Below are 25,725 nucleotides of genomic sequence, written 5' to 3'. Positions count from 1 at the left end.
CAGCAGAAAACTTGTATCGCTAAGCCAGCTGCGATTAAGTCTCCACGGTTACACACGCACACACACACACAAATAAGTATCTCTAGCCTTCATTTTTTCAAGTAGGACTTTATATTCCCATTTTTAATATCTCCCTGGTGCATATGTTATTTTCAGACTGTCCAGACTTGCACAGTTTCTGCATAACTTGTGGTAAATAAGTGAGACTGCTGTGTACATTTGAACAAACAGGCAGAGTTTGTTCTTAACTAAGAAACACAGGAATGGCATTCAGCCGGCATGTCCTGCTTCAGATGCTTTTTGGATGCCTGTCCAGGTTTACAGATACATTTAAGTACGTTGACCTGTATGTAGTTGTCTAAAAGGATTTTCAGAAGTGACTAGGCAGGCTGAGTTCTTAATTTCCTGATTTTACTGGTTTACACGTAAATTCTTTCAGATATTTTCTGCCTATTCTATGAAAGTTTGCTGCCATGGGAATTTTCTCCTTGCAGTACTGAGAGCAGCAGAGCCCTGCTCTGACAAGTTCCTCAGCAGCACAAACCTGACAGTGCTAGAACAAAACCAGAGCAATACCAAGGGTACGTGCAGTGGAAATTAATATGAAGTAGAAGGAGCCAAGCAAAAAGACACCATGCAATTGGTTCATCTGATAATGAGAGCAATGAGGATCAGAAATATCTTGGCAATACAAGAAGAGGCATTGTGTTTCTGTTCTTTGCAAGTAGACTGATCAAAAATACTCCCAAATAAAGAAAGAGGTTGGATGTATAAAGAGTACAAGAATGTACCTTTTCTTGCACTCTCTGGCCTCACACTTGTTTATAAAATAGACAGCTGCAGTCTGAGAATGTGTCTGTGCAGGTAATATGATGCCAGGGAATGGGAATCTCAAGTCTGTCAGAGAAAGAAATGTGTTTAACAACCCACAAGCTCAAGAAGATACAGTTCCTTCGCCCTGAACCCCCTGTTGTCACTGGCTGCTGTCAACCAGAGGGTTTGATTTCAATGTTGTGAGAAACCTTAGGCAATCTCACACAGTGCAAGTGAGAAAATGACAGCCCTCTGATGATGCAGCCAGTTTTCCTGATCAGCGTGATTGTATGAGAGCGCTGTACTTAGTTATATCGATTTGTCTCTGAGAGCTCTTTCTGCCACATAAATCTCATTGAAAATCTTTAAAGATTTTGCCCCAGAAGGCTACTGTGTTTTCTTTCTCAGTAAAAAGAAGCAGAGCTAGGAATTAATTTCTCAAAGTTTTAACTAGAACGGTCCATTTATGAGGAAGATCTGAATTCATCTGTTTTACATTTTGAAACATTTAAAAACAGCACCACACTTTATGATTAACCTTTACATCTAAGCATTACTACAAAGAGCTGTATCTATCTCCTCTCCTTTTCTTTCTTGGTTCAAGAGGCTTGAATAAAGAAAATCACCTTTCTTTTAGATGGGGGAATTGGAAGGAGTATTGTGCCTATTGTAGCTCAAGCCTTAAGTACAATAGGCACCACATTATAAAGTTATTATTTGTGCCACTCTAGTTAAAAAGACTCCTAGTGCTTCCCTGATGAAATTTTTCTTTTAGAGTGTCTAAAATGATTTAAAAAATAAATAACCACTTTAAATTAAGAATCTAGTCTTTCAATTCAACCAGAGATAAGGAAGCTCAAAATACAAATTCACATTAAGTCTCCATAGAATTATCAACAAATCTGAGTCACAGAGTATGTCTTTATGCCTGGCAGACTCATTTTTTTCTAGCATATATAGAAGTAAATATGAGGAAACACAAGAAGTTTGGCCTTTTTTTCCTTGACAAAAACTTTTTTTTTTTTTTAAAGTGACTATTGAATTAACTGTAACACAGAAAGAACCTCAACACCTATATATGTGTGTTTTAGGCTGTTCAGGTGCAGAATAGCTCATATGATGGGGCTATAAATTTTTCAGTAACACTAAATATTTGGTAACATCAGTATTTCTTCCTCTTTGATAGCATAGCAAATTATTCCTTGGCTTGCTCTGTCACTCTTCACAGATGCAGTGATCTCTGCACTCACTGTAAGAGCAGACTGAGGAGTTAATTTCCTTTTCCGCTTTTCCTCTAAACAAACTAATTCCAAGACCTTTTACAACCATTATATGCCAAAGTGTCATTTATTCATTTAAACTGTGCAGCCTGGCGCAACTTAAATATAATTACCGTACAACAGAACAAAGCTAACATCATAAAAGCATGACATGGCAACTAATATCTGATTAGACAAGCATTCTCATACAGGTGCAGAACCACTGGCAACAAAGAAGGGTATTGCATTAATCCAGAACATAATAGGAAATTAGGCAGAACATAATTTTGTCATTTATTGCAGAGAAATACACTAGTACACTTGTATGGAGCTGATTTCAAAGGAGTGAGCACTATAGCCATCCCCTCCAGTGCAGCACGTTTTTGAATATGGGTTCATTAACACAATTAATGCCTAGAGTATATTCCTGGTTTTGAGTTCTCTCCAAACCTTCTAAGTATTCTTGTTCTGACTTTATAGTAAATTACTTAAAGTTACTACAGGAAACAGATGAGAACTCTAATGCAGTAAAGCAGCAGGGTTTTTGAGGACTGGGATAGATAATGCTTAACAGTACCTTTGATAATTTTGTCACAATATGAACTCTCATACCTGAAGCATATCAGCATATCTTCACAATTGTGGAATCATAGAATCATAGAATTAACTGGGTTGGAAGAGACCTCCGAGATCATCAAGTGCAACCCTTGACCCAACCCCACTGTGATTACTAGCTCATGGCACTCAGTGCCACATCCAGCCTCATCTTAAAAATGTCCAGGGATGGTGAATCCACCACCTCTCTGGGCAGGCCATTCCAATGCCTGATCACTCTCTCTGTAAAAGAACTTCTTTCTAATATACAACCTAAACCTCCCTTGGCAGAGCTTAAGCCCGTGCCCTCTTATCCTGCTGCTGATTGCCTGGGAGAAGAGACCGACCCCCACCTGGCTACAACCTCATCTCAGGGAGTTGTAGGGAGTGATGAGGTCACCCCTGAGCCTCCTCTTCTCCAGGCTAAACAACCCCAGCTCCCTCAGCCTCTCCTCATGGGACTTGTGCTCAAGTCCCTTCACCAGCCTCGTTGCTCTCCACTGGACCCGCTCCAGCACCTCAATGTCCTTCCTGAACTGAGGGGCCCAGAACTGAACACAATACTCAAGGTGTGGAAGTGTTTTATTCAAATGACAGTTCAGACTGATTAGAGTTTGAATCCTTGTCCAAGACTTGAATAAACAGGGCACGAATCTTGCCTAGATTTATGTATATTTTTCATTTTTTGCACCAGGACTAGTGCCTTTAGTTTCACTGAACTCACAGAATAAATAATCATATGTAAAAAAGATAAAAGCCCATTTCTGAGCCCCCCTCAGGTTCTAGAAGCCAACTCCATGGTTTTTTTTGGAGCAGTCTTTGGATTTCTGAGCTCTCTTTGATTCCCCTTGTCCACAGTATTAATGGTTCAGATTTATGGCAGAGATGTAAATGGCCACTAATGTTTTATGACAGTCCAAGTTATATTTCCATCAGGAACAATGTTTCTCTAGATGACCCTCAGCATTCCTTTACATTTCCTTCAGTGTTAACCCCTTTTGTCCTTAGGTGAGACAAACACAGGCTTCTGTCTCCCTCCTCCATGGCTGATAGTAAGGAGATGGAGGGGTAGGAAGAGAGCACTAGCTGGCCATTGTTTTCATAGGAAGAAGGTCTTCCTAAAGTTACATTTTGGGTCTTCCTTTCAGTGTTGGAGGGATGATATTTGTGTCTCTCTTCCCTAAACTCAACAACCCTCACACCAAATAAAAAAAAGTTCCTTATTTGATAAGGAGCCTAGAAAGAGTTCTGGTGGTCTCTTACTCACTGTTGTCCCAAAGAGATTGGGCAGTGAGAAGGCAGTCTGAGTGGAAAGTGTTTTCCCTTGAGTAATCAAAATATTTTCCAGAGTTTGTAATTTCTCACTTTATCACCATATTAGCTCCAGCAATAACAACACTAACTTACGTTAACAGTACTACACATATAGAAAAACTTTTTTAGAATTTACCAGTGATTGAAAGGTACCTAGTGAGTGCCCAGAACTATCTACATCACTGAAATGCAAATAGTCCAATCACACTTGCTGGGTAAATCAGAGCATAGGCTAAGTACTCATCAGGGTTTCAAAAGACAAGAAAGAGTAAGATGATAAGACTGAGTAATCATCATCATAACAGCTTCATATATATATATAAAATAGTTAGTATAGAACGTAAATGTTTATGAATGTATGTAGGTTACCCAAAGGATAAAAGAAAGGAGATGCAAGAACAAGAGCTGAATGAAATAAAGTTTGCAGTTCAGCTTTGGTCCAGTTGGTCTAGAGGCTGGATATGCAGGAGGGGTTGCCAGAGCCAGAAAAAACCAAGCACTGCCTGCAGGAGGGACATGACCTTCCAGTGGAGAGGAACGGAGGGAGAGAAGGCAGAGAGCTGACAGGTTTTAATGATTTCTCAGCTGACATACAATGAAGGTTTTGTTTCAGTTTTGCAAGGTAATTTTTAATGGGCAATAACATGAAATGCTGAATGTTTGGCACAATGTTTTATATGTTATGGTCTTCCTGCCAGAGATCTTTGTTTCAATGTTTTTTTTTTTATTTCATAGTCCACAAGAGCAACATCTATAATCTGAGTCCCTTTGTCCTCTGCTGCACTTCATACTGGTCACCAAACAGTTAACCTGTGTTGTTTTTTAGGAGTCCCATCTCCCTTCTGCCAGGATCAATGATAAAATTCTGACTGCAAAAGTGAACAAGCCTGTGGGCCAGATGGATATTTGGTAGCAAAACATTTGAAAGGCTCTTACTGCAATAAAGAGCTGTATGAAGTATTTGCTCTAAACACAAGTACCCATCTCTTGTCTCCAGGGTATTTGTAATCAATATTATATTACAGGTTGATTAAATACCAAGATATTGGAGCAGTGAATCTCAAAGTGTAGGTTTGAGTTTTCTTTGTTTCTCAAAAACAACTGTATAAATTGTTTAGAGAAATGTTGACAATACCAGAAAACAACAAAATCCAAATAGCATCATAATCGATATTTCTGAACATGCGATCTTGGCAAGGGGGAAATATTCGTCATTGGATCAGTACCTGGCAAATGCTGTAGGTGGGCAAGAATATTACAACTTTGTAAATTAAATATTTGGCCCATATCTCCTGTGCTGTGTGCAAGTATATAGTACAACATCTGGAATAGTTTCTATACATAGCTTCTTAGACTAGCATCCAGTGTGTGCATAAAAGGTGGATGTCTCTCAAAAAGCTGATAACATCCATGGGAAGCCAGATAGAATGCTCGAAATCTATTTTTCTTCACAGATATGTGATAAAGGATATGCATGGTGTGGAAAATTGAATTTGGTGCATTTGACACTGTAACAAAAAATGTGTAAGCAAAAGAATGATGTCCATGTGAAGAAGTACAGCTAACTGAGCCACAATTCATAGCAGCAGCGGGTGGTTTGGCCCTCTTGTCACTGGATTCCTTTTATCTCTTTAGGCTTTTTGTCTTTGGCAATAGTTATTAGATTCATGTCTATTTGAACGTGAGTGTTAAAGTCTGGGGCCAGTGTGAGAAGAAGGACGAAGAAAGAACCTGGCTCCAACTATAAAAAAAAGTTGGGCCATCAATATTCTCAGCAGTGGCAAAGCATAGGTGCATCTGTCTCTGTTTTTTAGTTTTGACAGGGACACCTTGGTATGTGAGGGGAGAAACGTACATGAAATGAGTAAAAGCTGAAGAGTGCTCCCTCTGTGAGCTGCCAGCAAAACAAAATTACAGGAATGCTGTGTCAGAGACCAAGCCAATCGGACACACACTGTCTCCTTGCATCCCTACACCAGCTTCCTCGTTCTTTCATTTACCGGAGCTCTTTTATTCAGTCCTCTTTTTAATGTCTTATTACCAAAGTTTAGGTTTGTTCTTTGGGGATGGTTTGTTTTTTTTATTTCATTAAAGAAGGTTTGAGAATTTGTTTGTTCTAATAAGCTGGAGCTGTAATTTGGAAATGGGTTAAGCTTGCTTCCAATTAAGGAAGTTAACGTGAAATAATTGCATTCGGAGAGAGAGAGAGAGAGAGAGAAATCAGTTCCCCAGCTGAGCTGTAGAAGAGCACAGCTTTGTCTAACAATGAAGGTAGAAGCAGATGTTTAGAAAAACATGTAAAAGCAATCAGAGGGGGATTTATACATTTGGTTATTAATTAAGATGTATGCATCTTAAGTTTGCTTCTCTTGTACTTAAATAAAGCATACATGATAAGGTCCTATAAGGCCATGAGTATGTCCACAGCTAGTAAAAATATACATGGTTTTGTGCACTCTCTGTTTTGTCAAGGTTAAAAAACGTGTAATGAGTAGCAGAGTGATTAGAAATAGTGAGTGACTGAGGACTTCTAACAATGCTCATGTTTGCTTTTTAATTTGTGGGGAATAAGGGAAGTGGAATCAGCCTTTCTGATTGGAGGGACAGATGTGCTTCAAGATCTGAGGTGGGGACGGACAGCTGTTGAGAAACCATTAGTTGTTGCAGTCAGTTTAGAGAAAAGAAAGAGCAGAGGGTGGGTATTTGCTAGATAACTGTCTGTGCTATAATCAGGCAAAGATGTACTAGTGTGGGTAAGAAAGAGTAAAGGCTTCAAAACTTTGGATAAGAATATGTACCTTTTTTAAAAAAATATATGTGCCTTATCCAATAAACTCAAATTTCATTTACAGCATAAAAAGTAACATTATCTGAGACTAAAATTCGAAGAACCAACACTGAACTCACTTGGCTGTTCCCGTAAGTGATCATTCCTGCAATTTTTATGCAAGTATTAAAGTACTAGTTAAATGGTTTCTCTTTTCTTTGTTCCCTTGTTTGAGCTGTCCTTGAAATTCATAGAACCATAGAATCATTTGGACTGGAAGGGACCTTGAAAATCGTCTAATTTCAACATCCCTGCCATGGTTAGGGACACCTTCCACTGGACCAGGCTACTCAGGGCCCCATCCAACCTGCCCTTGAACACTTTCAAAACATTTCTGCATCCACAACTCTACAATTTCTCTGGGCAACCTGTTCCACTGCCTTGCTAACCTCACAATAAAGAATTTCTTTCTAATATCCAATATAAACCTACTCTTTTTCAGTTTGAAGCCATTCTCCCTTGTCCTTTCACATGCCCCTGTAAAAGGTCCCTCTCCATCTTTCTTTCAGGCTACCATCAGGTACTGGAAGGCAGCAATTAGTTTATGCTAAAGCCTTCTCTTCTCCAGGCTGAACAAGTTCAGCTCTTTCAGCCTTTCTTCACAGGAGAGGAGCTCCATCCCTCTAATAATCTTGGTGTCTGTCCTCTGAACTCACTCCAACAGGCCAACGTCCTTCCTGTGCTGGAGACCCCAGAACTGAATGCAGTACTCCAGGTGGGGTCTCACGAGAGCGGAGCAGAGGAGCAGACAAATTCAACATGAACTTTAAAAAAGTAACAGACTGTTGGCTTTTATGGATTTTCTACCTGACTTGTTTCTGAGGTAACTTTGATAGTATTAATGAAAGATGAATACTGGCAGGGGTTGTGATTGGTGTGTTGCTTGTTGTGAGGAGGCGTTATTTTACACAGATAAACCTTGTAAATTAATGTCTGAGAATCAAATACATTTTCTGGCTGAAATGTTACCCTTAAGTTGACTTTTCTTTGTGATTAAAGTGCTCTTTGATATAGTAAATCAAATAAGAAGTAATATGATGGATTCGTCTTTCACGTAAATCAAAAGTGGTTCTGCTCCTGGAGCCTCAGTACGCCTGGAGGGCTGCAGAGTCTGGATCCCCTTTCAGCAAGTGGACAATCAGGCTTGCTGCTGCTGCTGCTACTGTTTTTATTTAGAAGATGAAAAGCTCAAGCTGATGTTCTGTGAAATCTTGTAGGGCTGCTCTGATGCGCGAAGTAACAGAGCTGAGAGACGGGGTAACTGCAGCCTGCCTCTGCTTGCATCTGCCAGCCTGTGTGTGCTTGTGTGTCCTTACTGGAGGGCGTGGAGGGAAAGTAGATACACCTTCCATGTACAGGGCGGTGCTTAGTTTCTGTGATTTGGTGTTCAAATAATGAGATCATTAAAAATAAACACCTTTAATTACTATTTAGACTTACGTATTTATAGCCTTGTGACCTACTAGTTTTTTTAAAAGCTGGGTTGTTTTGGCTATTCATACAGAGGCTTTCTTCTGGAGGTTCACCAAAGATTGCAGGTGGATGTTTGGGCTCATTTCTCCTTGGTAACAAAAGTTACTCAGTTGTGTCATAAACCATATGTGGGTTTCAGTGTTAAACTGTTTGCTTTTTGTGGTTCATTCTAATGCTTTTGATGAAGTACCACTTTGCTGTGACCTTTTCCACTATTTTCTTTGTCCTTGTCCTTTAAACGTGATGGAATTTCTGGAGATAGAGACAGGTCTTTTATTAAGGAAGTGTTAAAATGAAGAATTTTCTCTGGAGGTTGCCCTCTTTATGTAAAAGGATATTGCAAATGACATTTGGACTTTCCATAACTGAACTGAGACTTTAAATCTTTTCTGAACCTCATACGATGAAAGACAAATAACTGAACACTGCTATTATAAATTATGCGAACTTCATATGCTTCAAGAAAGGCATTCTACATGCCTTACTTTGACAAAGCTTCTGCCGCCTTCCTGGGAAACCTCGGCAAGTCAAAATTTGGCTTGTGATCATAGGCTAATCCTCTTCATAGTAAGCATCACTAAATGCTGCCTTCTGAAATTATATCACTCTTGGGAGGCCTCACTGATCACTGAACAGTGATCCTACTGTGCTTATAGCATGTTGCGAGCCAGACACTTACGAATGGCATTTCAAAGACTGAGTTAATTTAACCCTTTTTCTTTAAGTGATCAGAGAATCTTTTCAAAGGGTTATCTTTATGATAGTGTTGTAAATAAATAACATAGCTTAAGAGAATTAGGAAAAAAAAAACAAGTTAGAAAAAACAATTTATTAAGTAGTATCATATAAATAACTCGTTACAAAAATCAATTTGCAAAAAGGCAAGTTCGCTCTGTCTGTGAGAAATTGTTGTTCAAACTGGTTTCTCATCAAATCTTTAAATTTCATTTCCCCTGCCCCCCAACCCCCCAAAAAGAAGCCAGTACAATGAACAGGAAATGTAAGAGAGAGAGTGCACACTTTCCGTCTGACCATAACAAATTGCCCATTCACACTGCAGAAGAGATAATCATTCCAGCATGGGTCCCTTTGCAAAACAGGTAAGTTCCTAAGTGTAAATCTCTTGGGCGACAAAAATATTATCGCCCACAAGTCCCTCTCTGCTGAGCATTGACCAGATCCATCCAATGCTGAGGCTCCCTTGGCACAACTAGGGGATGACATCATGAGAGACTAAGTGGCTGGAGCATGCCAGCAAGTAAATCTTCCCAGGTGGAGGCATTGGTTTCAATTTATGCTTGGAAGTATTTTTAATTAAAAAAAATCAATACCAAAAAGCATTTATTTTAAAGGGTTTAAAAAATCACAAATCTCAATAGGAGTTTGCCAGATTGATTTTGCTTAGTAACACAGTTCAGATGCACATAGCATTTATTATAAGGCCTTTCTTTTAAGTTTAATTTTTCAAAGCAATGAAAGTAATCACAGAATTAAAACAGTACAGTGATTTTAAAGTTTTTTATGTGTCAAAATCCAGAACAATTTTGTGTTTGCTGTGTTGTTTCTTTGTTGTGTTCACCTGAATGCTTAATAATTCTATACATTTATATCTCTAATATACACTAAAGTGGTAGATCATAGAAAACTAAAAGCTTATAGAAAGTGTCTCCAAGTATATTTACATAAATAGTGCAGTCTCATAGGAAAGGTCAAAAGCCCATGGGAGTAGAAAGGATTTCTCTATATGCTGGACTTATGCCTTATCTATCAAATTGACTTTGGGGACGGAGAAATTTAAAGATAGCAGCTCCTTTTTTGGCTTTTTTTCCCCCCTTTTTTTTCCCCTTCTTTCTTTTTTTTTGTAATTTATTTTTAAAGAAAGCAAAAGATACATGCAGAAAAAAATGTCCCTAAGGACAGGTTCTGTAAAAAACTCCTTTGAAATCCAGTAACTCTATCCGTGATAGCTTTGTGGCTTTAAGTGCCACGGCCTGCCTTGCATATGACTAATTACCTCCCCCCACCCTCCTATGCAATTCACTTTCTGTTCTTCTTCCTCAAACTCCCAAGTTCTCTGACACTTGTGCTCCCTGTAATCCCAGCCATAGCTTTTGGATACCTACCAATGAATTTCATGAACAGTTCAGGAAAGTGTTTAGTGTATGACAAACAGAGTTTTGGGTTCGAAAGTGTAATATTGCAAAATGATGGGCAGGATCAAGATTGTTTCAGCTGGCTTAAATAAAACAACTGAGAGGAGAGACTGGTATTAAAGCATTGCGTTGGCTGTTGTGTTTTTTTCTTTCTTTCTGGATCAATGCATGAGTCTGTAGACATTAAATATGCTTTTGTTCCTCTTAAAGTACAGAAAGAATATCTGAGAAAAAGTCTTTCTGAAGACTAAACTGAAAACAAAAAAAACAAACGTATTGTGGTTTTGACATTTATTGAAGGAGGCTGCTGTTTCACAGGTCTGAAGGGCTGGAAGAAAACCTGCCTTTCACAGCTTATGTCATAGTTCATATTCATTGGAAGTAGTGTAATGACTGTTAATTTGTCAACTCTCATTTGACAAGGGAGCTCAGACTGCAGAGTTAATTGAAATGCAAATGGACAGGGGATGGCAGCATCCAATTGGGACAATGGTTCTTCTGAAAAATTTTAATACTACTTATAGCCAAAGAAAACATGGAGAGGATTCTAACAGATGGTGGCAAGTAGAGCTAACACAGTGCAAAAAGTTACTGCTTAGAATGACTGTCAGTAATTCACCCTGCATCAAGCTAGTTCTGCTGCAGAAATGTAACATGTTACTTTCTTTCCTAAAGATCTGCATAGAAATGGCTTGGATTTAATTTGCTTGGTCTGCAAAAGTTGATGTCTTTCTTCCTACCCATGCAAATCTCCCTCTGGCTGCAGTAGGAAACCTGAAAGTGTTAAAAGTGACTGTGTAGTGTTGGTTCTGCTCAACATGGATAATTCTAATTCTGAAACATGGGCAGCTTCCAATGTTATTTCCCTTCTTTTTAATCATACTGTACATGTGTAGACATATATTTCTAAAGCAATTTCTTTCTGCTCTACTTCTTTATGACTGTTCTGGTTTTTTATGGTACTGCAGATATTCAGTTACTTGGTTTTGTGGGATTTTTGTGATGTTATGTATCCTGCTACTTCCAAAAGTGGATTGATTATTTGAAGGTTGCCTCTCCCATTCACATTTAACAGCTAAGAAATACCTGTCTTTAGAATGAATTAAGACCAGAAAAATATATCTTTTGCTTAGGAAAAATTTAGAAAATATTGGTGTCGGTACAGGTGAAGTGTTCTTTTTCTACTAGGTACCTTAGCCAGCAATTTTTTTACTAGAAATAACTGAAAAATAGAGACAACTTTTTCTCACAGTTAGACACAACTCTATCTATGTCAGTTTTGGGAATACATCCCAGTCCTGTGATCCTGTTGGTAGAGCCCTGTAGAAACACACAAATTCCCTTGTGCAGAGCTTTCTGCAAGTGTCTGCCTCATCTTCCACGCACTTGTCTACAGAGAGAGGTCCTGGTACAACTGTATTGGAGTCATGGGCTGCTGTGTCTTCCCATACCAGTGCTGTTGTAGGATATAACTGGATTTAACCTGAAATAATCATTTTACTGGAGTAAAAAAACCCCAAACAAACACAAAACAAAAACACCACGTGTCCCTCCCCCCCCCCCATTTTCTGAGATAAAGTGACTCTTCTGGAAGATGGCATGAAATAGCTATAGTAGAAACATTATTCCAAATGTAGAGATACTACTGTTCTGCAGTAGCACAGCTGGAATAGTCCCCCCGGTCCCTGTTTCATCTTGACTCCACTGAATTCCTTGGCATCTTTTTAATAGGTCTCCTGCTGTTAGGTCAGATGCTTTTCCAAATTAAAAGCCAACTGTGTTGCTATCTCTCTACCTGGCTTAGCTGAACTTCCTAATAATATTACTTCTTCTTAAATAGGCATGGTTGTAAGAAGAGCAGGCTTAAAACAGCCTTGAAACCCACTTCATAGCCCGTAGTCCAACACTTGTTTATCTGTAAATGACAACTGTAGCACTGTGTGAAAGCATTGTTAAATACTTATTTCTATCATCTAGCACGCTGCCATGCAATAAAGTGCAAAGAAATACTACTGAAAAGTTTTGTATTCACTGTAATATGGCACTTTCAATGTTTAATATGCAGTACTGATTTTATAAATTGCACTTTGTGGTACTGCCAAGCAAGAAGAAAAGGAAGAATTGAACTCTTCTTGCTGTGTGAGAGATGCTAAATTTGTGTAATTTGCAGGAAAAAATAGACCTTAAAACCTAGATGCATAAATGATAATCTGGATGTAAGTTTGCCTCAAATTTTCTTAGAAGAATGCATTTTCTATTCAGGCACCATATTTGTGGTGACATAACATAATTTTATATATATAATATATTTACATAACAGGCACGAGTAGCCACTCTCTATTATTTACTGTGTCACTCAATGGACAAGAAAAAAACAGCTTTGAGTTAAAAGGAAAGAAATCAAACCAATCCAAAACTTGTGCTTGGACTGCTACTAACAATCACGAAATCAGACAAAATCACTGTACAAACATAGGAAAGTAGTTACAAGTTACCCTCCTGTCTCATTATCCCACCCCAAGAAGCGACCAATGCAGGCTGACCCACAGGGTGGTCCAGCCCCTTCAGGGTGCAGGGTCTGGCTTCAGTAAAGTGCCAGTGATTCCCTCTTCCCAGTGAGCTGGGGGTGTCTCACAGGGCAGTTTCACAGCCACCTCTGCCATCCCCTCCACACATAAATCTGTTTCCTCAGGGCTTAAGGAGAGGAAAGGACAGTTCACTGGCTCGCTTTGAGCATCCAGCTGCAATCTGAGCTTGAGGTTATTCGCTGGAGGCAACCCCATAGTGAAGGATGAGAGAGGCGCAGGTTTAGGAACCCCTGGAGGGATAGATTGGCCCCAGTGACTGTACGAGGGGAGCAGCCAGAAGTGAGGGACTTGTGGCAGGTGGTGCTGAGCATCTGCTGCTCCTCCGCATATCTGAAATCCAGATGGTCTCTCCTGTCTGCCAGAGCCAGCTTTTGGACAGATTGCTTCCTAGAAGCTCTGATTTCAAGGAAACCATGAAGGGCTAGGCTTTCAAAGGCTTTTATCATCTTAAATTACTTAGGGGCCCTCAGGAGGACATAATAAGCATCTAGCTGTGCTGCACCCATCATGATGGGTGCAATGGGCTCAGGCCCTCTAAGTGATGGAGTTGGGAACTGTGCTCTGCTGACCTTAAAACAGTGTGAGAGGCTGCCCCAGGGAGGCTGGGGGCTCAGGACCCTTGGAAACTCTGGACTCCTCTGCTCTGTAAACCCACACAGTCGATCATGCTGGGCATCTGAAAACCATTACCTACTCTGCCCTACACCTATAGGTGTGCAGTGCTCCCCACTGAAAAGGAGTCCCAGCCAGGCATCGCGGCATGGCCAGCTCATCCTCTTCCATGTGAGCTGGCTTGCAAAACCTGAAATTATGTCATTGTGGTTGTAAAAGTCTAATGCTTGGGACTCTTAACTGCTCTCTTCAACTCACTTGGAGTAATGAATCCCAGGGATTAATTTTTAATCCCTCTTAATTTTCTGTTTATTAACTTTTTTTCCTCATCTCTCTTTATTTCTGGAGTAAATTGGAGCTGTTTAGTTTTCCGACTGATTCACTTAAGGTCTGGGGAAGGGGGAATAGGTCCATTCCTACAATTATGGTATTAAATACTGTTTCAAAATGAAACAAATGAGAATAGTTATGTATGAGGTACATTAAAAAAAAATTAATTCCTTCTTTCCTTGACATAGAGCCATGGGTTGGTTCCTACTTTGGGACTCAGGATGGCTTTTAGCTCCTGGAAATTGGATATGCCCCATGGCAGCCCCTCAGGATTTTCTCCAGACAGTCTCTTCTAGATGGCTGAATTTGAAGAGCAGCCATTACACATTTGACAAACCTACTGAAATACTGAGTGGTGCTCAAACTATAATGAAAAACAGTTTTGGCCCAAAATTATGGTGTCTCCTCCCACCCCACCCCTGGACAAAGATTACTTAGCTTGGCAAAGTAGATAAACACACACACCGAGACTTGTGGTAAGGTGATACATAAGGTCACACAAAAGAAGGAAAAAAACCTTCCTATAGATTCCTGGAAAACTCCGGCACCAGGGGAGACATTCCCAGAAACTGATAAAAGGAATAAAATGAAGAAAGGAGTGTTAAGGAGATAACACTGCCTTTTTTTGGGACATCCTGGCTTACTGGGAACTGAGGAAGTGGACCCTTGGGCCTATTTCATCTATCACCCCAAAATTAGTTTACTGACTATAACCACTCAAACTTCCAAAAGAAATAAGGTATAAAAAAAGACTGGACCCAAGCAAAAATTGGGGAGAAGTTCCATCAACTCTGAGGAGGTAACCTATGGGCTACCTTTTCTTCCTCCACCTTCTTGTGACACCTTGGGGTCAGCGATTGCTTTATACATATATACTAATTTTACTTTTGCTCCATAGTAATTTAAATTTTTCCTTATTATTTTGTTGTATGTTGCTTTTGCTTTATAGTGTGTACTTAAGTTTTTTGCTTTACTTAGTCTTTGTAAGTTGTCTTACTTAGTTGTACGTAAGTTGCTTTTACTTTAGTGTGTGTGCCTCATGCTTTGTATTATTATTATTACTACATAGTTTAAGTGTGGTTTTTTGCAGTATGACCCTATTCCAGACACAGCGAACCCCATAAATTGTCACAAATTTGCATTAAGAAATGTGTTATTTCATGAACTGTTAGAGTGAGTCCGTTCTTAGATGCTGACAGTTTCATCAATGGTGAAATAACTCATAGGGGAAACCTGCTGAGAGGGTTTTCTGCCGCTATTAAGTGCAGTGCCTATTTATGAAAGGTATCAAATGTCCTGTCCATCTCAGCAAATCTATTAGTGAAGGTTTTCATTAGATGAGACACTACCAGGCTGTTTTGGACATTAAAAGGCTTTGATCTCCTGGAGGAGGGACACTGATTGGCAAAAAATAAATTACTACAGGTTGGAGAGAAAATTCTTCTTCTTTGCCCCTCTTAACATGACAGAAAATGATACCAAGAAAGGGTGTCATGAACATTCTTCTGCAAAAATGCATATTTACCTCTTCCCAAGTGGAGGAAGAGTGCACTGAAATGTTTAGAAAAGCTAAAGGAAAAGTTCTGAAATGCATGGACCACCTTAAAACCCTGCTCGCAAACCACAAAGAGAAACAACTGCTGGAAAAACAAACTCCTGTTGGAGTCAAACAGCCCCAAAAGTCAGTAACTCATCCAGATATGGGAATCTGGAAAGGAGATATCTGCTATGATAAAACCACAGAAAACTGTAATTCTAACGAAAACAAATGTACTGTTTTGCAAAACGATTCCTGCTCTCCAATAGAGGTGGCAAAAGTGCAGGAAAATATAGAGAAACTGGAATTACAATTCAAACAACAAAGTGTGTTTCGTGCACAAGAAAAATATAAAAATTTACCCGCTTCCAAACAGATTAGTGATGCTGAATATGTGGTTTTGAAATCAGAAAATAAAGTATTAAAGTTATTTATCCTATAAGAGGGGAAAGAGAAGAACAATTGAAAACTCCAGTTTCTGAACTTGTTGCTAAAAACAAGTTGTTTAGAACTGAAGCAAACAACCTTAAATTTTCACTTACTACAGCACGCTTCGAACAAAAAGAGCTGCAGGTAAAAGAGGTGTTATATGCTAAAAAGAAAAAAAATTGCCATCAAAACTACTTGCTGTTAAACGCAATCAAAAAGAACTGTGGAATGTGCATACATTAAAGAAAAGCTACAAAGTGTTGAACTCACTAAAGTTAGTGTTTGCCAAGCTACTAAAATCCACTGAAATAAACAGTTGTTTGCTGCTAGCCTTGCGATTAAAAACTCTGGCATCTGCAGGGTGAAAGAGAATTTTAGTAGTTGATACTAACTCAGAAAACCAATTAATATTAACTCTTTATTATAGGCACTTGTATGCCAACACATTTCTACTAGCATCTGCTGTGCTTAATATCGTGAACTGAACAACTAAAGTACACCAAGCCTACTTAGGTATTCACAGGGTAGTAACTATCAAAAAAAAAAAAAAAGTTATCACTCAGGCTTTGTTAATTTTCCTGTCTGTCCAGGGAAAACTGTAAAGAGAAAATTGTGCATTATCTTTTGCTGCAAAAGATTACATACTAATTTTTGACTGCTATTAAACTATCAAAATCTGACCATAAATCAAGCAGGATTGAAATACAGTCAATACTAACGCAGTGGGATGCTAAGAAGCTGCATCCACTTTCTAGACAGCATCCAGCCACTGGAGTAAACGGAATGAGTGTTACCTATTGAACGGATAAGTTAACTCATGGCTCCAGAGCGAGAGGCAGAAGCTTGCAAAAAACCCTAAAAGAAATCCAGCTCAAATAGTGACTCTTGTCAAATTTTTATAAGCAGTCTCACTTGCTCTGATCAAAGAGGAGATCCACCCCTAAACTTGGAGACAAACTGTAAAAACTAAGTGGCAAATACTTTGTGAAGCAGAAGTTGAAATCTTTTTTGAATCTTAAACACCTCTCTCTAATCAGCCTCTCTAGTTCAAGAGTGAACAAGCATATTTCTTTTTTTTGCTTGTTTCACAGGAATACGCATAAAAAGAAGAAAGCGTACTTGAGCAAAAATGATGTGATCTTACACTTCCTCTTTGTTTCTCTTACCTAGCTGGTTTATCGTAAACAATTAAATATCAGTGCTTGACTTTTAACCACTGTGTTAAACAACTTGACTCACTAAGTGATAACCTGTAAGAGAAAGGCCTTAGGGACTTTTGTGGGTTTTTTTTTGTTTTCCTCTTTCTCTAGGAATGCAGCACACACAGAAGAGACTGCCATCAAACTTCTCTTAAATTCTTTTAACTTTTGTAATACACAGAAGCTAAGTCAACACTTGATGAATTATTCCTTTGGTTTTTTTATTTTTATGATTAATTTATAGTAGGTTGAATTTTCACCTTATCTTTTTATAGGAACAAGATACGAGTGAATCAGAACTGCCTGAGACCGATGAAACTTTTAAAAATTACTTAGATTATTAGTTTATCAATTCTTGTAATTTGTTTGTGTTTTCATCAAGAACTATTTGTTGGAAGACCAACTATTAACCAAGTTATATAAACCAAACCATTTTATGTATTGTTAGTTTAAAATTTAATTAGTTCACTTTGCCTCTTCTTTTCCCTTTACTAAATAAGAGAATAGGGTGGAAAAAACTTTTACCTTATGAATATATAACTTTATTTCAATTAAAAAAAAATTTAAAAATTCAACCAATTCAACTTGGAAGTAGATACCAGGATTTATGCATATCTGAAATTATATAAATATGTATTAACTTTCCAATTCTTCCGCAGGAGACTTTAGATTTATTAAAATGATTTAACTAATTTCTTTTTCCTGTCTAAAAGGAAAGAGAACTCTAGAATGCAAACAAGACCTGCAAATAAAATAAAATTTAAAAATACCTATAACCATTTTTTAAGAAATACTTATATTCTCCTAAGTACTTTTTACTTTATTGTACTTCTCTTTTTTATGCTAATCAATTATTGTTAAAAGAATGTGATAAGAGCGATTTACTCACTGAAATAAAAAAAAGGGGGAAAACAATTTTACTTTAACACAACCTATGCTTGCATCTTATTTATAACAGAAACATGGTATAAAATTATCATTTAATTTTATAAAATATATGTGTGACGGGGTGGTCATAAATAAAAAATGTGTACTTCTACATATACTTTTGCTTAAACTACTTTTTATAAACAGAAATGGACCATCACAAAGAAGAATGGAAATGAACACTTTCTAAAAGGAATTAACAAAAACATCATCTCAATAGGACGCTAAATTAAAAATAATGCTCTAAATGCATGACAACAATGTTAGACATTGTTGTAAACTATACTAAAAAAAAAAAAAAGATATTCCTGCTTTTTAAAGCATGAATACTAACATAACTTTAAAATATACCTTTAAACAGACCCCAACTCTCAAGAGAGCTTGGCCTTTCAATTCTTAAATGAGCCAAGCTGTTGATACAAAATAATATTTCTGCAATTACACTATCCCTGACAACCTTATATGTGGAATGCAATTAATATAACAAGATTGAAAGTTCTAATAACATGAGCTTTCAAATATTAATATATTAATTAATAAACTGGTTACAGTTACCGCTGACCTAAGTAAATCAAAACAACCATCTACAACTTTTCCCTTTTAGCTTTGGGAACTAATCAATGGCCTTTAACAAACTTGTTATCTCAATGAGAGGGAATTGATAAAAAAAAAAAAGAAAAAAAATCATCAATTGATCACAGATGCATTTAGCGTCTTCCAAACCAATGTCTCTTTGACTCTCAGATGTATCCAGACACACCGATGGATACAATCAATAGCAACTACCATCACAAAAGAAAGGTGAAGGGAAAACATCTTGCCTATTAAAATTCAACACATGACTCGGAATAATACAATTAATTTAAAAAATATATATTAAAAAAAAAAATTGAAATCCTGATGGTATCTAGTCAATTTTACCTATGATCCTTCTGGCAACACAATTACAGCTTTTTTGCTGACAATCCTTTAAAACTAAATCACCACAGAACTATTCTGTACCCTCTAAAGCATAGAGTACAAATCTGAAAACATGAAAATTCTTCCTTTCTGACCATTTTAACATGACACTTATGATTAAAATTTTACCTTTTGGTGAAGTCTTTAACAAACCTGGCTGTGTAGTTTATTTTAAAAAAATGAGTTATAGTTATAAACCCTACTTTTTCAGGCCACTGGAATGACAATTAATTCTCACTTATTTGTGCATTCAGGGCTTGAATCTGGAAGGAAGAAAAAAAACCACAATCCAAACCCATGACAATTTACTTCCTTCAGTAGAATGCCAACTGTAGAATGTTTTCCATTTCTAAAGCATTTTCCAAATGACTTACTTAGTTCTTGCAACATCCTGATGAGGTAGGAATTATTTCCCCATTTTATAGATAGCGAAACTGGGCAGAGAGTCAAGTCAGGAATCCACCCTGGACATCCAGGTAGAGAAGGTGAGGACAAAAAAAGCAGTGTGTCCTCCTCTGCAATTGCTCCGTTTGCCCCAGTGGGTGGCAGAGTCACCTTGAGGCCACTCCTCCCCACCTGCACATGACAACAGGCAGAAGTAGCTGGACATGAACATCCTGACTCTACCCTCCCCAGTGCAGTGACCGTCACTGAACTGATGTGCAGGTGGAGGCCAACTGAAGAAGTCCAAACAAAAGCACAGTAATGATCTGTTCCTTTGTCCAAGTCATGACCTAATCTGGGGCTGGATTTGATGATTTTCCCTGTATTTCAAAGCAGGTCTGGGTTAGAACTGGGAATTCATCTAAGAAGTAGATATTGGGGCAACTGACCACACACGCGTGCAACACACACACATCTCTCCAGCAATGCTAGGTCAGAAGAATATATACAGAGAAGTCAATGAACTATATATATGTGTGTGTCAGTGTGATTCAGTGCATTGGGGACATGGCAAGTTCTAGAGAAACACTTAGGTTTAAATGACCATTAAGCCTTTTTTACCATCTCCATGAGTAAAATGCATGTTTGATGTTTTTTCTCAGCTTACTCTACTTGTATAATAAACCTTCATTCCATCACCACTACTTTTAACTATAATACATAGGGTAAACTAGGGTACCTCATTACATTGGGATGTGCAATACACAATCGACAGAGCAATTGTCTGAGCTGAATAGTCTAAATATAAGTAAAAAAGCAAGTGAGCTTAAACAGTAATATACTCCAATTTACAATATAAGCAGAACAAGTAAAAATATTGCCCCTTATCTGATTCTTTCTTTCCCCTCCACTACTGCTGTGCCTGTAAGACTAGCCTGGTAAACTGGATGCACTAAAAAATAAGGATTTTGCCTCTTGGAAGCTCATAAAATGATACTAGAAAAAGTTTTCTGATGGCTAACCCACACAGATTTCTGTCATTAGACAATTCAAACGGGTAGAATAGAGAACCCTTTTCACACAGCTGTGGAGAAATAGAAAGAAATAGCCACTTCACATATCCCAACGCTGTTTCTGAAAATGAGGACAGGAAACAAAAAGAAAAAAAAAAAAAAAAGGCAACATATTAGGAGTCTTTGTCACTGTCCATTGAGCCATACATATCTGCCAGCTTTTTAAACCGAGGTCCCCAGTCACTGAGGTAATCGTAGTCCTGATCTCCATCTGTAGTCACTGACTCCAAGGAGCTGAGGGACTCGGCCACAGAACCATTACCTTCGTATGCGTAGGTTGCTAACGAGTCATACGGGGGGGCTGTTGGATCTGTATCATTTTCCTTTAACCTTTGGTTAATGAAATCTCTGACATCCGTGTTATCCCGCGCTGTTGCAGTCCGCCGTGGTATAAAAAGTGTTTCGGGCACAATGTCTCTGCGCAATTTATTATCATCTATAGCTTCAGGATTTCTCAGCGTGCCAATATCAAATGCCTGGGTGTCTTCCTCTCCACCACCTTCATCATTATAACTGACAATGTTGTCTCTGATGTCTTCTTTGGAAATAATCAAAGGCTCTTTTTTCCGCTGCCGTCTCAGTGCTGCAAACAGCACCACTGTAACTAGGAACAAAAACAACAGTGAAAGAAGGTTAATCCCCAACTCCATTAAAGCCCAGAAGAAATGCTGCACCTCCACTCAAATTTAAAGTTTTAGAAAATGTTTTGCAAAACTGAAAACGTGTGTGGCAGGTTTTCAGGCTGTGCTTGCTCTGCCTGTGAGTTCCTTGGGAGATGAAATGGCATGGATGTGCACTAGAAAAAAGGCAACGTCAAGCTTTAAAGAAGCCAAGTGGAGTGTCATTTTGTCAGGGACACTTTTTGTTACCCAGAGTCATAATAGTAATTTTGAAATACCTTGAGAACAGAACTAGTTTCATAACAGTTGGAAGAAACCCTTTTTTCAAAATAAGTAACATCAGATGTTATTTACCTTGAACCTCTGGGACAATATGCAACTTCTGCTATGGACAAGGCTGGAATCCACTGAGTTTAGCTAAGCTGAATTTCAAGATAAGTAAACCTATCCTCCTCTGGAAAAAAAAGCCTGGAATATGGAGTGGATTTTGAGACAGCATAAAGTCTGAGTTTATTAACTTCCATGGAATGTTTTTACAATGTACATCACCTTAAAAAAGTACATGACTTAAATCTTAGACCGATGATACATGATAAAGTTATTTTTTAATCTGCCAAAGGCAGATTTCTGAAACACATTTTACGTTCTTCATTTTAAAGTGTGCGTATATGCATACATATATTTTTCATTTATTTCGAGGGAAGGAACTCTTTCAATGACCCTTGTCCAAATTTTAATATTTTGCTCAATAATGATTCTCAGAACTGTTGGAGAAGGGGACACTGAGGATGGAAAGGAATATGGTAAATACTTTTGTATAGAAGCTAATTTCAGATTTATTAGCTGGATTATGCATTAAGGTGGTAAATGGCTGAATACTGACAAATGAACAGCAGCAAGAAGCAGGGTTATTTCTACTATCAGTATTGCTTTGGCAGTTTGAGTTCTACATTGCCCAGTATTTCACCTCTGCTGTGCAAACTCCAAGGGAAGACACATCTTGCTGTTTTTATAGTTCTTTCATAGCAAAGGAAAGCAGAAATGCCTAAACTCATTGATATGAGATGATAAGGTGGATCACAATTATCTTTCATGTCAACTGTGTTTCTAAAATGGTATGTGAGTCAAAGTACAGTAACTTTTAAGGACTTTTTTGTAACCTTTTAAAGGGCAATGGCGAGTCCCCAGCCCAAAACTTTAGCCCATTGAAACTTCTCATTCTTAGCTTCCTTTGACAGACAAAAAGCTGGTTTGTTGGGGTTTTTGGGGTTTTTTTTGCGGGGGACTGGGGTGGTGTGGTGTTGGTTTCATTGGTTTTAGGGGATTTTTGTGGGGGATTTTGTTTGTTTGTTTGTTTTTAAATTATGAGCTCCCCTGCAGGATTGCTTAGAGCAAGATACTATCCATAGGTGTGCCCAACCATGTTGTGGAAGATGTGTTTTTCCTCTCCATTAACTATGGAAGGATACCAAGAAGACAGGATAAAGTAGGAAAATGCTGTGTCTTATTGTGGGAATACTGGGAATAAGGAAGAACATCTTTCAATATGAGCTGAAAGGAAATAAGTGAGGTGGTGAAACTAAAGGAATTAGGAGAGATGGTTCAAATGGTGGCAATTCAGGCTTTCAGCCTAACGATGAGAATTCACATGTGGTGTCACAAAAGGGTCCTAATCTGAGCGATGCCTCTTTGTGCCGCTGTGCAAAAACGCAGTAAGAGATAATTCTCTTCCTCGAGAGCATAAAGCTGTGACACTCCGTGGGAGGACTGGGGAAAGGTATACGTGACAGAACAGAGATAGCTAGAGAATATTCTGGAGAACTTGAAAAACAATGTCAATTTTGAATGAGCTTCTGGAATAGCGACTGGTAGAATGGTCTGAGAAAGCGCAGGAATGACAGATTTTACATCGAAGGGTTGCTGAAGTAGCTCATCACAAGAAAGGTGTTACACAAAACACGCAAGAATGAAACTTTGATAATTATGTCACATGTCTGATATGTGTATTTTATTATTTTGTGCTGAACTTGCAGGCCAAAAAGCCCATTAGAAGTTACATGATAAAGTACATCACCTTTATTTGCATGTCAGTGTTTAGCAGTATCTGAGGCCTCTTGATAAGCTGCTAGACTTACTTAAACTCCAAATAAACCTAGCAATTTACAGTCACTTTTAGTTGCTGCTAAATTTTGAGTTGTGGTTCAGGTCTGCCCAGAGTATTGTTTTTCACTCAGTAGTGGTTGCACATTCAAACTCTGCAACCAACCTGAAAATGGAAAATTATATAGCTGAGTTAATTGAAAATCTGCTTATGGTGCTTGGTGGCGTGAGCAGTAATTGACATAAAGTGCTGCTTAGCACACAGAATCAATTATTTTCGATTGACATAAAACAGGAAATCGTTTAATGTCAGATTGATATTAATGAGCACAGTTGTACTAACGAGTGCGAGACTACCTGCAGCATTACATTTCTTTTTCTGGTAAGGAACTTAACACAAAGTGAGCTCAACCCTTAGGGGCAATGATACAATGTTTTGAGAAATGAATTTAAAAGTGAATTAAAGACAAGATGCTATTGTGGGAATCTTTGCTGAAAATGGGATAGTGCTTATTTGAACAAGCCATACTATATTGTTAACCTGAGAATCACAATGTGGCCTTTGACTCATTACTGGAGAGGGAAATTTTGTTAATAGTGAAGGTCAGGATGATTCTGCAGTGGTGCTGAGTATGTCCAAGGAAGATATTAGTATGGTAAAAAAAAGTAGAATCACTGAGGAAAAATTTTCTGCCCTGATTGTCCCTACTGATATAAAAATGGTTTGACTCCTCTCTTTCCTGACCAACAACATTTCCCAGAGAACAGCCTGTGTTGTATTGCACAGTTCTCCCCAGACAGACAGACTTTGGCTAATGGTCATATCTCTCTTTGCAGTACGAGAGGGGTAGAACCTCAGAGGAATGTGGGAGATGTTTCAAACTGTCCTTATATATATATGTATATATATATATCTCCTTTTATATATATATATATATATACATATAAAATGTTGACACCTGTAAATGTGAGCTCTGTACATCTTCCACACCCAGGATCCAACCTCTTCCTATTCACAGGTGCCTGAAATGGAGGACCCTGCAGCCTCTGAGAGGGTTCTTTAGAAGCTTTCAGCATACTTTTCCAACAGAACAGAAGCACTGAGACTTTTTTCTCCTCAGTTTAGACATGGGAAGTTAATTCTTTAAACCTACGTTATCTGGCCTCCTTCTACAGTCAACGTAAAGGGATGGACACCTGCAGAGGGTGATGAGTCTGGTCCTCCTCAGATACCAATAAGGAATGGGAGTAATGTCTCTCTATAGCTGTCTCTTTCCATCAACCAAGGGGTGGAACCAAACTGTCTCCTCTTGCTTGTACATTGGATAGGTTGTATTCTATACACTCTATCTGTAGCAGCCCTCAGAAGAGAAAATAGAATAATATATATGCAGGATAAGACAAAATGTCTTTACTCTGCCTTTGTCCTAGTCTTGCAATAATCATGATAGCAATGCAAAATAACCACGAAAGCAACAAAATGTACCTGAACTACTTACCAAGTAATATAATGATACAGAGAAGAATGGCAATAAGAGCCCCAGTGCTAAGACCAGTAGGATGAATCAAGGCTTCTGCATTGCAGGACAGCATCTTGCCTCGATGGTCACAAGCACATACTCGAATAGTCACTGTTTCAGTGCTGCTCTGGATAGGGTAATCATTGTCTGATATTACCACTGGTAAGAAGTAGGTACTTGTTTCATGCCGGTTATATCTGGTTTTTCGGGTGAAAATCCCTGCTGTGTTATCTGGAAATACACAAAGCATGCATTAAATCTTCATCTGAAGATTGAAAGCAAGGAAGAGATAATAAAGAAAAGTCTTCCCAGAAATTCACCTCTGTTGTCCTGTAGTGTGAAGTTTGAGCTGCTGGCTGCCTCAGGAGCTAAGGAAAATGAAAACTGATGTCCATTGTAAGAGTCGTCTTTATCAACAGCACTTAATGTTTGTATCAGCTGAAACAATAAGAACAGAATTATTTTGAAAGTCAGTGGACTTCATGTTTATTTATGTAATTTGTAAAGTAAATTGTAAAGTAATTTTATTTATTTTTTTTCTTCTGTTTTAAGGTAGATAATGTTGCTATAGGGAGCATAACAAAAGTGATGCTGTTTAGGATTACAATACTTATGTATCCTATACCATCAGCCAGTAGCATAATGAATTTGCAAGTTGGCAGGAAAATCATATTGAATTCTACAGAAGGCTTGGGTTGATGCCACTCCAGATGGGTAGGAAACCTTTGCAAGTGGCAAGCAATAGAGACAAAAGGTGAGACAGTCCTCAAAGCTCACTATTTATTTATCTGCCCAAATCTCATGTCACAGAATTAGTTTGGCTGAATTTTCCAAATTATCTACTACTTTGAACTACCCAACAATAGGACAGGTTGAGTGAGAGTTATCTGGCAGTAAATAGTTGTATCACAGACAGGACCTGTAACAGTTACAGCCCTGAAACTGTTTTTGAAGGAGACAGTGGAGGTGCCTGAATAAAGGAGAGAATCACAGAATGAAAATGAATCAGGGAT

The 25,725-nt window shown here is 38.3% G+C and overlaps 1 protein-coding gene across 4 annotated transcripts in view; it reads right to left on the bottom strand.

Annotated features, from left to right (window-relative positions):
- Positions 1 to 9,094: 9,094 nt before the first annotated feature.
- Positions 9,095 to 25,725, bottom strand: part of LOC126637933 (cadherin-6) — a 108,436-nt gene continuing 91,805 nt past the window's right edge. For 3 of the 4 annotated variants that reach the window (XM_050311494.1, XM_050311502.1, XM_050311508.1), the window contains exons 10-12: positions 25,033 to 25,150; positions 24,692 to 24,943; positions 9,095 to 21,076 (exon numbers count right to left, since the gene is read on the bottom strand). In XM_050311494.1, the coding sequence (XP_050167451.1) occupies positions 20,586 to 21,076; positions 24,692 to 24,943; positions 25,033 to 25,150 (861 nt within the window). In that variant the 3' untranslated portion in view covers positions 9,095 to 20,585. Of the gene's footprint in view, positions 21,077 to 24,683; positions 24,944 to 25,032; positions 25,151 to 25,725 lie in introns of those variants that run through there. The other variant, XM_050311512.1, reaches the window with a different exon arrangement.

The sequence above is a fragment of the Myiozetetes cayanensis genome, unplaced genomic scaffold (genome assembly GCF_022539395.1).
Source record: "Myiozetetes cayanensis isolate MyiCay16 unplaced genomic scaffold, myiCay2020 scf1, whole genome shotgun sequence".
Classification (NCBI taxonomy): domain Eukaryota; kingdom Metazoa; phylum Chordata; class Aves; order Passeriformes; family Tyrannidae; genus Myiozetetes; species Myiozetetes cayanensis.
This window is presented reverse-complemented; position numbering and strand designations above follow the sequence as displayed.